General features: G+C 33.5%; 1 protein-coding gene across 5 annotated transcripts in view; it reads right to left on the bottom strand.

Annotated features, from left to right (window-relative positions):
* Positions 1-17,130, bottom strand: part of NFIB (nuclear factor I B) — a 267,392-nt gene that overhangs the window by 100,833 nt on the left and 149,429 nt on the right. For all 5 annotated transcript variants that reach the window (XM_023497947.2, XM_031947144.1, XM_031947108.1 and 2 more), the window contains exon 3: positions 5,363-5,416. In XM_023497947.2, coding sequence (XP_023353715.1) covers positions 5,363-5,416 — 54 coding nt within the window. The remainder of the gene's footprint in view (positions 1-5,362; positions 5,417-17,130) is intronic.

Here is a 17,130-nt window from a genome sequence, read left to right as displayed (position 1 = left end):
GTTCTAAGCAAGTCATTTATCCTCTCAAGCCCTTAGTTTCTTCATCAGTAAAACGGACATGATTATACTTGCACTACCTGCTTCCCAGGACTGTGGTGAGAAAAGTACTTTGCATAATACAAATGCATAAATGCCTCCTCTTGGGCCCTTCCCAGCATCTCTGCTTTAAAGTAGCTAAATGCAGGATTAAGGGAGATGATTTTTATTCCCAAGTGGCATACCATGCACAGATACATTTTTAATCATATACATATTAGGAAATAGCCTAAGGTATTCAACCACCTACCCTCCCTTATCATCTCTCTCTGGTAATTTTTATTGCCTATTGCAAAATCTGCTCTATTCCCAGCTCCCCAATCCCAACTCCCAAAGACATTTCCAGTAGATCTTCTAGGACCCTAAAGTTCCCAAGCTTTTCCCAGGGGGCTGTGCCAGATGAGTACTTGGGCCCAGATATTGCTTAACTACCTGACATGATCTTAGTTCTGCAAATAATACATGATATACCAAGGATCTGTGATTTGGAAGAAAAGCTTCTGGTATGGTAACTCCCTCCACAAAGTCAGATCTCAGAGATTTTTCATAGCATCATAAATCTGGAACAGAAAAGATACTCTAACAACGATCTTTCTCAATTTATAGCAGAGTAACTGAGGCCCAGAGAGATTAATGAATTTGTTCAAGGTCACACAGGTTAATAAGTGAAAGAGCCAAGATTTGGACTCGGGTCTTCTTATTTCCAATCCAGTTTGTGTGGCATATGGTAAATTTTAATAAATTCCCTAAATAATATCGATACCCTTCATTAACTGTCCTAATTGCTGTCTTATGTGTGTTTCTCCAGTCTATCATTGTGATCTCCTATGGACTCTAAAACTGTGATTTAAATGCACAGAGGTCTTTTACCTCTCTCATTCTGGTTGCAAGGCCTTTCCTAAAGGCCCAAGTTTGCAATGGCTTTTGAGGCCACAGTAACACACACACACACACACACACACACACACACACACTGCTCTTTCTGATAATTAAAATCCCCAGATTTTTCTTTCAGATAAACTCTAATTTAGCCATGTCTTCTCCATTTTATATTTCTGAAATTTTTTTTCTTTTTAACTCAAGAATAATATTTTACATTTATCCTTGTTACATGTCTATCTTATTCGATTCAGACCACCATCCTTGTAATCCAAGATTTTTTTGGACCCTAATTCTGCCATCCAACATATTATCCCTTTGGGGCATCCAGAAAATTGATCACTATGCCATCTATTTCCTTACTCAAATTATTAAAAATGTGATTTGGCATGAGAATAAACATCTTTGGAGAACTCTATTCAATATCTTCTTCCATACCAACATCAACCTGTTCTTTGAGTCTGACTCCTTATATAGTATAAAATCAGTATGCTATGGCAAAATACTAGAAACTGAGTGGATGCCCATCAATTGGAGAATGGCTGAATAAACTGTGGTATATGAATGTTATGGAATATTGTTCTGTAAGAAATAACCAACAGGATGATTTTGGAAAGGCCTGGAAAGACTTACATGAACTGATGTTAAGTGCAGTGAGTAGATCCAAGAGAACACCGTACTTAGTAACAACAAGATTATGTGATGATCAACTGTGATCGATATGGCTCTTTTCAACAATGATTAAAGATAATTTCAATAGACTTGTGATAGAAAGTACCATCTGTATCCAGAGAGAAAATTATGGAGATTGAATGTGGTTCAAAGCATAGTATTTTCCCCCCCCCTTTTTGTTGTTGTTGTTGTTGTCTATTTGCTTGTTTTTTTTTCTTTCTCTTGTTTTTTTTTTCCTTTTGATCTGATTTTTCTTGTGCAGCATGATGAATATGGAATATGTTTAGAAAACCTTTAACTGTATGACCCTGAGCAAGTCATTTAACCCTAACTGCCTCAGCAAAAAAAAAAAAAGAAAAGAAAAGAAAAGAAAAAGAAAGAAAAATTGCATGTTTAATCTATATCAGATTGCTTGCTGTCTTGAGGAAAAGGAGGAGAAAGAAGGAGAAAAATTTGGAACAAAAAGTTTTGCCAAAGTGAATGTTGAAAGATATTTTTGCATGCATTTGGAAAAATAAAATACTATTAAATAAAATCAGTATTCTGTGAAAAATAAAACAATGATAATTCATGCTAGTGATATAATAAATAAAATATTGAACTTGGAACCAGACAAACCTAGGTTCAAATCCCATTCTTACTAGCTTAGTGACATTGGGAAAGTCACTTAATATTTTATGTCTCAAAAAACTCCCCAGAATTAAAGTAAAATGTTTAAAAAAAGGTAGAGTGGAGAAGAGGCATTCCCCAGGAGAGCTTCCTTGAGATGATAAAATAACAGGTTCTTCATGCATCTCCAATAATGATGATCCTAAATTATTTGTTAATTCCACTTTGCTTTCTGTATCAGAAAAGAAAGACTAAATTATGATGAGTGCAGTTCTAAGTGATCAGTGTGATATAGTTTAAAGAGTTCCCATTCTGGGCTTCAGTTTACTCATCTGTAAAATGTCAGTAATAATACTTGTAATAACTACTTCTCACATGGGTTGTTGTGAGCAAAGTGTTCTGTAAATCTTAAAATGTTATGTAACCATGAATCATTATTCTAGTCTTGATTTCATTTTACTATGTTCTAATTCTTTGACAGTGAGTAATGTCAGTATGCTAAGAGGAGGAGTAGATTGGATTGGATTGCCTTCAGGAAAAGCAGGCTTCCTATCCTCTCCATGAAAGTGAAGTCCTACCTTTTTTTCATGTTAAGATTATACCTGTACTATTGTTTGGTTATGAGACAAGGAATATAGAAAATGGCTTCCAAAGAATTAAAAAGGAATATCATTCAAAAGGCAATGAAGAGGCAGAGTCATGGTAGGTGAGAAGAAGCTGAAAGATACAACTACTGAGAAGCTCCAAAGATGTCATCAAGGGTTTATATAATCATAAAAGATAGGTTGATGATGTGGCAAGGATGAGAGATGATAGCTGGGTAATCAGAGTGCCCTACTGATAATAAGAAAATGAGAAAGACTTCCACAATTTCAGTAGACCTCTCAATGTCAAACTTTTAAAAGGACATAGACAAGAAGCATAGGATAGATGGCTTCCAATCTGCATCACTGGAGGAAACTTCAAAATCGATAAAAAATCACTAGTCCATTTCAGTATGCAAAATATATGTGTTAAATATGGTCAACATAACGAAACAGGAGATTGGACTGGTTTTAAAAAAAAAACCTGTTTTCTATTGATTTCAACTGTGATACAAAATATGTACTAATTTGGCTTTTTTTTTATTTTTAAAAGAATACAAAGGCAAAAGAAAAAAGGAATCTACTAATCTATTAGTCCACATTTTGAAAATTAATAGCAAATTTCCTGATGCTATGTTGAAGTATCCTTTGGCAAATGCTGACTTGGGAAAATGAACTTAGTCGAGAAAAAAAAAGTAATCAAAGTTTCTTGGGGAAAAAAAATTGAAATATCTACTTCTGAGGATGCAGAGATATGTACAAAGTTTTGATTCAGATCAAGCAAAGAGAATTTTTAGATTAGTGTAATTCTCTCCTCGGCATGTTCAGAATTGCATTTCAAACAATAACAGCTTTATTAATTTCAAACCAAGCTGTCATCCAAATGTAAAGAACATCCTCTTTGTTTAGGCTGGCTTACAGTACTTATCGACTCTTTCTCCAAAAGAGAAAGGCTTTTTTCATTCTGTGTAAAATGAGTGAGGAGGCTTTTCTAAAGTGTCCTGAAACAATTCACTCTTGGCCTGACACCAGACAGAGAAAATGGGAGTCAGCTAAAAAGAATTTTTCATAAACTTAAGGAAGACTGAAAATGACGTGGTACTAATGAAATTTCAACTTTAACCAGAATATTTCCTTCAAAAAGTGTTATATTTGAAATTCTTTGTTCTGTCCATAGATGGTTGAAATGATTCTCCTTGGGAGGGAAGGGAAAAGTTAAAGGGGGGAAGGGTCTCTCTCTCTACAAACAAATTTACCTAGAAGGTAAGGACATGTCTTTTATTTATTATTTATGTTTTTGAAAATTCAGAACATTTTATGGAAAGAAACCTGGGATAAGCATTTTAAGATAAATCTTCTTTACAAAACTTCCATATAGTTAATTCTTTCTTGAAATGTTCCATAATATTTGTCAGACAGAAGGTTTATATCTATAAAGACCTAAATTATTTATGCAACTTCAAAAAAGCTTACTACTTTGAAAGTGAAAAGGACCAATCACAACAGAAAATAATTTTCATAAATAAATCAATAATAATTAGTGTTAATTTTGTTTTCTTATTTCATTCTTTTACATGTTCTACCTATCAGATGGATCTTATAAAAACAATTGGTTCAAATTATAGTTCAATTTGGAGAGACTTATTAACAATTTTAACAGCATATTAAAAATTTAGAAGATATATACCCCAATATAATGAATCTAATTTTATGATAAAATATATCTATACTATCACAAGAAATATAAAACAACCACCAGATAATTAAACATAAGAAAATTAAATACTAGTCAATGGAATTCAAACTTTTGGGTTGTATACTTCATTGAATAAAGAAAAACAGATGACTTTTTTACTTTTTTCCTTTCAGGAAAAAAATATGATTTTTTTCTTCAGCACTATTCTACCAAAAGCAACTAATTTGGGATTCTTCTTTGCTTAGATTTTCTCTACTGATTAAAAAAAATAACTGCCTACAAAAGCAGAACATTGTTCTACTTCAAAACTATTAGGAGAAACAAGATAGAGATAATTTTCAGAACTGAAACAATTTCTGAAAAAGTTCTGTATAAATTAAATAAAAGATAGAATTCAGCTTTCATCCTTTTCTGAAGTATGGTCCAACAAAAACCATAGAGAAACTGAGCTCAGTTTAACAAAAATCACTCAAATAAAACCAAACCAAGAATTTTTTGGTCATGAATGTTGATCAATAAGCAAGAGTAAAAGAAGATATACTGTTTGTAAACTTTAAAAGAAAGAGCAAAATGTTCTCTTAGTTTATGAAACCACAATAACTTCAAATACCTAATGATTTACATGGTAGGCATGTGTACTAATTTGAAAAAAAACATGCAAAAAAAAATCTAACAATTTTAAAAGAAATTTTAACAGTAAACTAATGATACAACCCTCGAGGTATTTATCACTGCCAAGGGTCTCACAGAATCACATCTTGTCCTGATCATCCCTGCTTGCCAGTACAAAATAGGCTGCTGACCAATTATGGAGTGTTTATCTATACAGTGGTACCTTTGTTCTCCAACAATGTCAGATTGCAAATGTCCTAGAACACATATTTACCTGGAGGATTCTTGGCAGGATCATTGTGGCTTGGACTTCCTGATTGTCCAGAATCTGTAAAGAAATCAGAGAAAAAGTTCTCTTTTTAATTTGTTTTTGAAAGAATTTCATAATCCTTATGAGACCTTTTAAAAATTAACAAAGGGCAACAATAGTTAGGAGCATAAATGAATTAAGTGTAATTTCCTAAGCCTTTCCTGAAGAAACACTTGGATTAAAAAAAAAAAAGATTAATAAATATGTATATCTCTTATGTTGGGAAAAAATAAGTATAGTAAGGTTGAGGTACAACAACTTCATTAAAATAAAGGGTTTGGATGTGGAAATAGAAGATACAGGTGCCTACAATGTTGGAATAGTCATTAGATTATCATAATATTTTACAATGAAACAAATATAATGATTTAATGTAAATCTGATTATAAACAAACCAACCTCCCCCAATAATAAATTTTCTTCTTATTGACCAAAATATTCAAAAGAGTTATTTTTTGCAAAACTGTGTGTATATGCATGTTATATACATACAAACATTTTCCCTACCCCTTTATCATAGGACCTATTTCTTTATGTCTCATAATAAGTATCACCCAGCATCTTATTCATTCATTCATTTGACAAACATTTATTAAACACTTTTGGTATATTCAAAACACCATATTAGGTACTTTTTACACAGCAGCAGGTACAAAGTTTAGATATGATATGATTCCCATCCTCATAGTCAGTCAGTCAACAGTCCCTCAACAAACATCTAGCAATAAAGCTCTTGATCTAATAGGAAGGATAAGAGATAAATTCAAATAACAAGAATATGTGTTATTACATTGTAAGTATAAACTAAAATGCCATGTGATACCTGAATGGGAAAATCCTTACTAGCCAGAGAACCAAGGTAACCTTCATAGAGAAGTTGAAATTTCAGGTGAACTTAAAAGAAGCGATAGGACACTGACAGCTGAAGGATAGCGTAGGACAAATTGATCAGCAATTGAACAGTGACTTCAAGAATAATGCAAATTACTAAGAAGTAGCCAACATGGCTTTATAGAAAAGTAAATCAATTAATCAATTGGATTTCCATCCATGATGGAGTGACAGGTCTTATAGATAAGAAGCAATCAATGGAACATATCTGAATTCCACATCCCAGCACATCTTCTCATTAATAATATAGTGAAAAGTAATATAATTCATAAATTGGTGTGAGGCAATGATGCCCCTACAACTTTATGCTACTCTTCATTCTTTTATGTTACATCTCTCCAACAATTATTTGTGTAATCTATACTATATCAGCTTACATTCACTCACAGGTTGCCCTATAACTGTTTACCATTTTATCTAGAATTTTTTATTTTTCTCTACCATCAAATCACATTTTCTTCAAGGAAACCAGAGTTCTGTCTCCTTCTTTTTTAGTCTCATTTGTGTGACATAGAGTTATGTGGATGTAGGAAGTAACTGATAAAATGCTAGTTAAATAAATGGGTCAGAATCAGAAACTTCATTGCTTGTCACTGATGGATCATGAAAATTATGGCAGCTCATACTTCTACAAAAAGCATTTCATTTACAAAATCTTTCTACCTTTCAGGATAGAAAGTGTCAATATTACTATGCTCATTTTAGAAATGGGGAAACCGAGATCATGAAGAGTTATAGTGTTTTATTTATAGATGTTATGCCAGAGTGAGCAGTGTTAGAGGAGGGAATTAAACCCATTTCTCTAGACTCATTGTCTAATACTCTTTACACTATATTTACCATCAGAAAAGTAGGCATCCTCTGTTACAGATTGTTCCAAAAGTCTTAATATGTTAAATCTTTAGTAGCTTGAAACTGCAATAAGACTTTGGGAATACCCTGTATATTAAATAATATTTTTTATTTGAGGATCAGAGCTACGATTTCACTGGTGTAGGAAACTGAGGACACGCCCTCTCTCAATTCTGGTCTTCACCTGCTCTGCAATTTACAGTCTTGGTTGGAGCACTAAGAAATTAACTGACTTCTCCAGTTACCCAGCCAACATTTTCAGAGACAGGACTTCACCTCAAGTCTTCCCATTCCACTACTCCACACTGTCTCTCATTGGATAACAATATGGTAGAAAGAGAGAAGAAATAGGGGAGGGAAGGAGGAAGGGACAGAAGAGGACAGAAAGAGAGGAAGAGGGACATGGAAAGAGGGAGAGAGGGAGAAAAAGAAATCTATTTTAACTAAGTCCTTTTTTTATATTTACCTGATGAATATACTTCTGGCAATGTAACCCTTTGAAAGGGGCTGAAATATTTGAAGGCAGCTGTTACTCAATAATATTAATTCATACATGTACTTTTGGTCTGCTATGTACAAGGCATTTTCCTAAATGCCAAGCAAGATATAATAGATAACAGCTCCTGTCCTTGTGGTATATATAGTCTAATCAGATTTCCCATTAGGATTAAAGTTGAGGGAACAATCCCATTATGGGAAAAGCAGGCCTATTCAAAATAATATATTATGAAATAATATTTATTAAATGACTAATGTATATAGAGAACTATGGCAATAACTGTGAGAGCTATAAATATTAGATTAAAAATTTCCCTGTCTTCATGGAAATTACACTCTAAGAGGAGATAATATTGATCATGATAAGTCTATTAGAAAATTATAAAACAATATTATATGAAAGGGAGGGTCATTATGAACTGATGGATCAAGGAAAAGATGGTAGAGAAAGTTGAATTTGACTTGGATTTCAAAGGATAGATGGAATTTCAATATGCAAATTGGGGAAGAGTGAGCAGTTCTGGTAGAGGAAACTATGAATGAACCAAGGTATGAAGGCTGTAGAATTTTTTGATCCAGATTTTTAATTGGTGCAAAAAAACTGTCTTCATTATTTTGTGTGATTGAAAAACATGATGGGGTTGGGAAGGAGTATCATGGAAGGAAGATCTTATTATTCTATTCCTAAATAAGTACTTAACTATTTCCCTCTTGAACAATAAAGAAATAAACTCCCAGTACCCCTTATGCATGACAACCACACAAATTTCTTCTTGGGAAACACCAGTCTATGTTACTGCCAGTTTCTATTTTCACCTTCAAACAGTGTGAACCATTTCCTGAAGTAGAAAAAAGGGGAACTACTACAAACCACAAGTATTTGAAGGAAATAGACAATTGAATTCCAAGACTTGAGTCAAATCTTTAACTTTCACAAGAAATTCCCTCCCGTAATTTTCTAATGGTGCTGACAAGTATATTTTTAATTATTAAAAATAATTATGGATTAAAGCTTCATGTTGTCCATTCTAAACTTGAAAAAGATACATTCATTATTTTATATTTCTTTCTGTGAAAAAATATGGCAGTTAAGTTTTAGTGTGTGATTTCAGAGAGAGAGAGAGAGAGAGAGAGAGAGAGAGAGAGAGAGAGAGTATTGAATAGGAATTCATTAAATGAAATAGAGGGAAAATAACACTTGAGGCACAGGAAACAAAGGCACAGAGGTACAAAACTATAACTAGTCTTAACTGTGCCTGGAACAAATTCAATTGAGGGGAAGGAGAGCAAATCCTAGGAGTAGCTGTTAGAGACAATTGAATCGATTGCAGAGATAGTACTAGTAGTCTACAGTTATCAAAATGAAGGAAGCACCTACCTTCCCCCAAATACCAGGAACAGGTGGCTAATCTCTATTGGTCTTAATCTAATTGGAAGAAATCCAATGAGGTATGATGTTTCTTAAGCAAAGGGAAGAAAAGTATCCAGAAGATGGGATGGTGAAGACTATCAAATGTTGAAGAGCTCACCAAGAAGATAAACCTCTGGATTTGGTGATTAGAAGGTCACAGGTGAGCTTCAGCAGATTAATTGAGCAAAATCCAGACCTTAGTTAAGTATATATGATTTTTTCCTAGGTATTAAGCAGAAAACAGTTAATCATTTAATTGACTAAATATTTAATAAAGCCTGGTATGTGCAAGAAAGGAGAGCCATAATACAATAGATGAATAGAGTAGAAAGGTCAAGTGACATTTTTTGTTTATTAAAAAAAAATTGACATGATTTAAATGTATTTGTAGGGCAGATAGGTGGAGTTGTAGATAGAATACCAGGCCTGGAGTCAAGAAGATTGATCTTCCTGAATTCAAATCTGACCTCAGACACTTACAAGCTATGTGACCTTAGGTAAGTCACTTAACCCTGTTTGCCTCAGTTTTCTCATCTGCAAAATGAATTGGAGAAGAAATGGCAAATTGCTTCATTATCTTTGCCAAGAAAATCTCAAATGGGGCCACAAAGATTTGAATGTGATTGAACAACAATAACAAATGGGACAAAGCATGGACAAAAGATGTTCTATGGAGTACCATCATAAAAGAAACAGGAAGGAAGGGGATGGATGAGACCGAACACATAGATACAGGGATTAACCTTAACAAACCATATTCTTCTGTGTCTGGATGAAAGGAAAAAGTAGATGATAATGCTAAGAACTTTTAAGAGCAGAATCTGAGGATTTGAGAAAACTCCCAAAGGAAAGCCTCAATCTTCCCAGTGAAGCAAGAAGCAAAATCATCTGCTATAAATTGAAAGGTTGAAGGATTCAAAAGAACAGAAACATTTTGAAGTAGTATCTTTTGGGGAATTAACTAAAAGACCCCACATGAATTAGTCTTGTAAATGTGCTTGACAAACTTAAAATTATAAAATGCCTACCCACGATTATGTTCTATAAACCTGTAGTGGTGACATCAGCTTCATTTGATATATCTTTGGCAATATTCAATAGTCCATAAGCAGGAGCAGAGAAGTCAGATGGCCAAGGTCACCCAAGGATGAGGTTTAGTAAAACAGTCACAGGTTAAATAGCAAGGGATTTTACAATAATGGTGAATTATTAAAATGGTGAGGGAAACTAGAGAGTAAGAAGTAAACTAAGAAACTAGGGAAAGCCAAATGACCAAAGACAGCAGCAGAATTAGTGGGGAAAATGTGAGCTAGCAGGAGAGGAGGTTATAGTCAAAAAGTAAAATTTCAAAGTTCATCTTAAAAGTGGGACATAGTTCTGTAAGTTATATCCAAGAGGAGGCCCTGCATACCTCTGTAGCGCCTTGTATTTACTAATCTGTACACATGTTGTTCCATGACCTCTTCCCCCAAACAGAACGTAAACACCTTTGAAGACCAAGAGAATGTTTCAATTTTGTCTTCATATAGCTTCCCAAATGTAGAATTAGAAAATACCTCAGAGATCAGCTAGTTCTATTTCCTCATTTTACAGATAAGGAAACTGCAGTCTGAGGAATTAAAAGGTTAAAATTCGAACCTAAGTTACCCAGCACAACTGTACCACAAAACTCTCAATTCTTCAAGCATTTATTAACTTCCCTGTGTACCAGGTAAATAGTAAGTTCTTAATAGATACTTATTAAATTGATACAAGATAGATTCTCTTTCAAATCTAAATTTACTAGCTAGTTTTTTTTGTCCCTACATCTGTTAACCCAGTTTGAATTAACCAGGAGCACAATATACTTATAATCCATTCTTTCTTTGTTGCTGTAGAGAAAACCAACTAAATTAGATTCAATATGGCATCTGCTATGTAAACAAAGGACATCCTGGTTTTTCCCTCCTAATCTGAAGGAATTTCACCATGGAAGACCCAATGAGTGTTTAGGTCTGACAATTAAATTTTTGGCATAAGAAATAGAAGGAATGGGGCAGTCTAGAATAGGTGAGTATCACAACTAATTGATTCACTAAAGTCTATCAAGTCCAATATTTTAGTTATTCTCAGTTCTTTTCCTTACAAAAAGAATTTTAATCAATGAGTAAAATCTAGCAATAAGGGTAGGGATATAAAGAATAACTAGCAAGGACAAATGATTTAGAAAAAGGAAACAGACCAAATAAATATAATAATAAACAAAAAATCTCAGCTGAGTGAAAAATGCAGGTGTCTCCCAACATACAAAAACTCATCTTAAAGCATGAGATTTAAAGAACTGGTTAAAAATATGAATTTGTTTTATATTTCCTAGAAACAGGAATTCATGGAAATCACTTGCAGAAAGGGAAGAAACAGCAGAAAAGCTCACCTCTCTGAGTTCTTGATCAGAACAGTGTTAAGAAGTAAGGAGATTTGACATGGAATATAGGGATAATATCGTGGAAACAAAGAACATTTACTTGGGTTGGCTTCAAGAGACAGTGGAGGGTAGAAGGGTCTGGCATGAAAGTCACAAAAAGTCAGATATGAGTAATAGACTGAACAACATACACACTAATCTTAAGGAAGTTCAGGAAATTATCTGATAAATGGATGTCCTCTGGACAGGTCTTAATGTCAGATGAAGCAAAAAAGAATGAGGATGGAAAAAGGGCAAGATATGCCCTTTTGAAGTTTTGGGAAAGGCTTTTCTCCTTCTGGCACTAGATACATTCAGGGATGTATACTTATATAGTTCGAATTTTTTTCACCCCAACAATTATATGGTGAAATTTTATGATAGTTTCCTTTTAAACTGGTGAAAAAGATGCCCTCTTGGATCTGAATTGAATTCTTACTCTCCAAATATTCAGAGATACAGATAACCCATTTTCTCACCAACTCTATGACTTGAGGACAATAAATGAGAAATAGGGTTTGTTTTATAGAAGTTCATTTTACAGCTTAGTTGGCTGGAAAAAAAAAGCAGGTTGAACTGGATGATTTTAAGGTCCTTTTTAGTTTTAAAATTCCATGACTCTATAATAAAATATCTATTCCATATATCAAAGGATAACTGAAGAGTGAATAAAACCCATACTGTAACCTGCTTTGAGCCTCTTGCTGGAACTAAAATTAGTCAGCATGTGATAAAGGGCTCCTTTGTCATATACCTTTGCCTTAAGCAGGTGAAGAAATAGCCCTTTGTCAACCAAAGAATACCTTCAGTCCAAAAAAAAAAAAAAAAAAAAAAAAAACCACCAACCTTTCTCAGAACAGTCTCCTCCTTTCTCTATGAAAGGTTATTAATGATCACTTTTATGAGCTTAAATTCAATTTAGCTTACTGAGATAGTATGGGAGAGTAAAGGTCTAGAGGGAGCTTGTAGGGATTAAATATATAATATGCCACAAAGAAGCAGAAAGAATAAGGAGGGGGTTTAAAAGAAACAAGAAAGATTGAAGTAAAAGTATTCAAATAGTAATGAAATTAGAAAACAGAAATGAAGTAAATGGAATAAAAAATAAAAGACAATCTGCCTTTTAAAAAGCATGTGTGTATGAATATGTGTACATGTTTGCTTAAGGGGAGTCCTGACTCTTAGTTTAAAACTTTTGGCCCCATCCCTCTCTCTCACACCCACCCTCAACACACACACACACACACACACACACACATACACACACACACCCTACATACCATCACTACCACTTATGGAGTCTCAATCTAGGCATTTTAAAACTTACAACTGAATTCTCTAGGACTTATAACAAATTAACTTTATATAATCAAAATTCCTATTATGTAAGTTATCTTGTTTTCCTCTCTCCCTCCCTTTCTATCCCTCAGCCAAAAGAACTGCACAATTTCAGTTTTAGTGGATTGTCATCACCCGTTTGGGTGACACAAAAGCTTACTTATTGTTTTACAACATTTTCTTTTCCTTCTATTAAATGTTTATTAAAATAACACCAGAAACACTACATGGGAAAACTGAGTAAGTGCTTTCCTTGTCTTGCATAAGTATGCAAATGTGTGGGAAAGTTTTGGTTCACTCACTTCTGTCTGTCTTTCTTTCTTAAATAGTACATTATATTATTTGGAACTCCTTCAGTACACAACTTTGTTAACAGGCTAAAATATGTGAAATGTCGACAGCATCATTTTGTTTTCCAAATTCCTGTAATATCTTTGCAATGGGATCTCCTAGCCAGCCCTTATTCTGAAAGAAGCTGAGCCTCTTTGGAATTAGTTTTGCAGAAACAGAATAATGCTTAAGAGAAAATAGTTTGTACAGATTTTAATTCATCCTTCTTAACTTATATTCCTTCTATATCTCCTTTCCTATAATTGACATTATTTAAAAATATATTCAATAAATTAAAATTCGTTATGTTAATGGAGGTGCCACTTTCTCAGAGAAAAAGTAGAACATAGATAGTAGATAAGCAAACTACTCTCCTCCCTTCCTCGCTCATTAATGTTCTCTGTAATTCAAACTAGTTCTCATGTCTTCCTTTTTACATTTTTGTAGCACATCTGTCCTAATGTTTCCTTGTTCCCATCACATTTTTGTTTGTCTGTCATGATATATCTCCCCCATTACATCATTATCTCTTTGAGAACAAGGGCTGTTTTTTTTTTTTAATTTTTATATCTTTGATACTAGCACTGTGCCATACACATAGCAGGCTTTCAAATAGTTGTTGAATTACATTAAACAAATAATGTTTCATTTTTGAAAAAACTATTTCTTTCCTGAATTGCAAAGGATAGTGGTTTAAAAGTCCAGCATTCCCCAGGGTTGTAATAAGGTAACTTTGGGCAAGTGTAAGAGTAATCATCAGAAATTAGAGTGATATCAACAACTTGTCTACACAGAGGCTACTAAAAGCCACAATAAGGCAGTGGACCTCAAGTCCCACTCAAGTAGATTCATACTAAACAGCAGATAATTATTAATACACATACCATGTTAATTCATATTTTAATTAATTGCTAGCTCTGTCAGAAAAAGTCTTATATTTTTAATTGACACCAAATTATCCTCACAACAGAGTAGTCTTAAAATACTATCTATATCCCTTGTGCTCCAAGATTATGTTCTTTTCCACAATATAGCCTGAAGGATTCCCAAACATAATAGTCACACCCAACTTCACCTACAGTTTTCTTGCTCTCAGCAATATTTGCCCTATATGCTGCCTAGTCACTAAATGGGTCATAGTTAAATTTCCTAACTTTCTAAAGGGTGTTTGCAACTTGTTTAAAAAAAAAAAAAAAAAAAAAAAAAAAAAAGATGTGATAATTAAATCAAGATTATGTAACATGCTTAGTGATCCAAGCAATTTTCCTTAAATTTATTGATGATTTGTGTTCTGTTTAAATTTTTGATTGGCCTATGAATATGTGGCTCATTCATAACAAATAAAAGTTTTCTATTTTTTAAAACGATCAATCAATAAATATCCATTGAGCATCTACCATGTGGCAGAAAGTGTGCTAAGAGCTGAGGATACAAAAAGAGACAAAAGGGAGTCCCTGTCCTCAAGGAATTTACAATCTAATCAAACTAGAGAAATCACTTGAATTATGAAGGATTGGCAAAGGTTTCCCATAGAAGATAGCTGGTATCCTATACATTAAGGAAAATATATATACATAAGTCTCACTAGAATTCAATAAAGATATGCACAAGGGTGTTTGAATAGAGAAGGGAATTTTACTTCATGATTTTGACTTTTTTTTAAATGAGCACCCTCTCTGAAGAGAAATAAGCCAAAACATTATTTATTCAAAACATTTCTTTTCCAATTTTGAGAAGATTGCATGTTTGTTGGAAACAAAACATTTCCAGCTGTATTGTAAGTTTTCTGAAGAGAGTGGTAAGATTTATGCTCTTTCATAGTCTAAAATAAATGCTTCCCATATCTCATGATGCTGGCTGATCACTACACTATGTGGTAATTAGGGTACAATTTACCAATGCAACTTGCTACATGAAAACAATGAAGTTCTTTCCAAAATATGGATTCAGTAGGAAAAGAAGATGAGATGAATGTTCTATCTTACTCATTGGGGAGATATTGGAGATTTTTTACAATATTATATAAGGTTGTGCTTGGAAAGCAAAAAACCTGCATTTCATTCATTGGTATGTAGTGCAGAGGGAATGGTGATGAAATATATATATCTGCAATATAAATGAAAAATAGAATATTATCAGATTCAAGAAAAAAATTGACTGAGGCAAACTGAAAAATTAATGTAGAATTCCACAAAATCAAATGTCAGTACCCATGGTCTTACTAATTGCAAATATTTTCTTTTTACAAATTAAAGTATATTCAAATGAAATGCAGGAATTTTCTTTTAGCTTACAAAATAACAATCTCTGGGACTAATCATATATTAAGTATATATTAAGGAACTGTTATGTACCATGCATTGAACTGGGACACTGAGGATTCAAAAACATGAGTGAAACAAACAGACCCCACTTTCAATGAGTGTCTATTCTATGAGAAGAAAATATATACAAGGTGATTTGCTGGGAGTGAAGAAAAGGATTATTGGAGGAAGTTATTAGCTGCTGGTAGGATCAATAAAGGCTTCCTACTTATTAAAAAGATAAGGCTTGGAACAGCTAGATGATGCAGTGGATAGCATACAGTCCTGAAGTCAAGAGGACCTGAGTTCAAACTCAGACACTTAACACTTCCTAGCTGTGTGACTCTGGGCAAGTCACTTAACCTCGATTGCCTCAACAAAAAAGAAGAAGAAGAAGAAGAAGAAGAAGAAGAAGAAGAAGAAGAAGAAGAAGAAGAAGAAGAAGAAGAAGAAGAAGAAGAAGAAGAAGAAAGAAGATGATGATGATAAGGGTTGAGTAGTCTAGAAAAAGACTACAAATTTTTTAGAGGTGAGGTAAGATTCTTTTTATAGTGCTTAGTAAATTGTATTGCCAAAGGTAAGATTTTTTTTTTCAATCATGTCCAATTCTTCATGACCCCATTTGAGGTTTTCTTGGCAAAGATACTAGAGTGATTTTGCCAGTTTCTTCTCAAGGTCATTTTACAATGAAGAAACCTGAGGCAGAGTTAAGTGACTTGCCCAGAGTCACTCAGTTAGTAAGTGTCTGAGATTGGATTTGAATTCAGGAAGATGAATTTTCCTAAATTCAGCCCAGAACTCTATTCACCTAGATGCCCCGGGTACTTATTATTTGTTTTATTTTTGATTATTTACATGGTATTTTAACATATTTGTATGGTGTCTCCATAGACCTCAAGATTTTTTGTATATTATTTTAAAGACTTTTAACGATATTCAATTTAGCTATCACTCCAAGTCTCAATTCAATACTGCACATTTAAATTAAAATCATATGGCAATATTTTATAAGTAATCTCTTATACTAACACACAAGTGATCTTCCGATAATGCCTGAAGAGTCAGAACTTCTAAGCTCTGCTCTGCCACTGCCAATGACATCTACTGTGATTTGAACAAACCAATTCATTCATCTGTGCCAATTTTCATCTTGCTCCACAAGTTGCAAGTTGGAAAAGGAACTGGAATCAAGGCTACATGGACTTGCAAGGAAGGAACATTTAACTATCTTTATAGGTGTTATTTCCCTGTTTAATAATGATGATGTTGATAATGATAATGAAAGTCCAACATATACAATATTTGGAATTTTGAGGGTTTTTTTTTTTATGGACTGGAACTGTTATTTCCTTCATAAGAAACTACATCTCTTTCCTTTTGAGGAAACTCCTATCGATTCAATTTAGTAAGCATTTCATAACTAAAAGTTTTAGGGAAATGTCTAGAAGCACTGAAAGGAAAAGCAACTTGCCTGAACCAAACAGTCACACTGTCAAAGGTGATACTGGAATCTGGGTCTTCTTTCCTCCAGAACCAGTTCTCTATCCATTATATGTCATATAAAAGCATAGTTTCTACTTAATATAAGTGGAATGTTTTGGGATAACCTTATCAGAGTGTCCTACACAAATAGGACATTATTTGTCCAAATGTTCTCTCAGAGAAG

The sequence above is a fragment of the Sarcophilus harrisii genome, chromosome 1 (genome assembly GCF_902635505.1).
Source record: "Sarcophilus harrisii chromosome 1, mSarHar1.11, whole genome shotgun sequence".
In the NCBI taxonomy this organism is placed as follows: Eukaryota; Metazoa; Chordata; class Mammalia; order Dasyuromorphia; family Dasyuridae; genus Sarcophilus; species Sarcophilus harrisii.
This window is presented reverse-complemented; position numbering and strand designations above follow the sequence as displayed.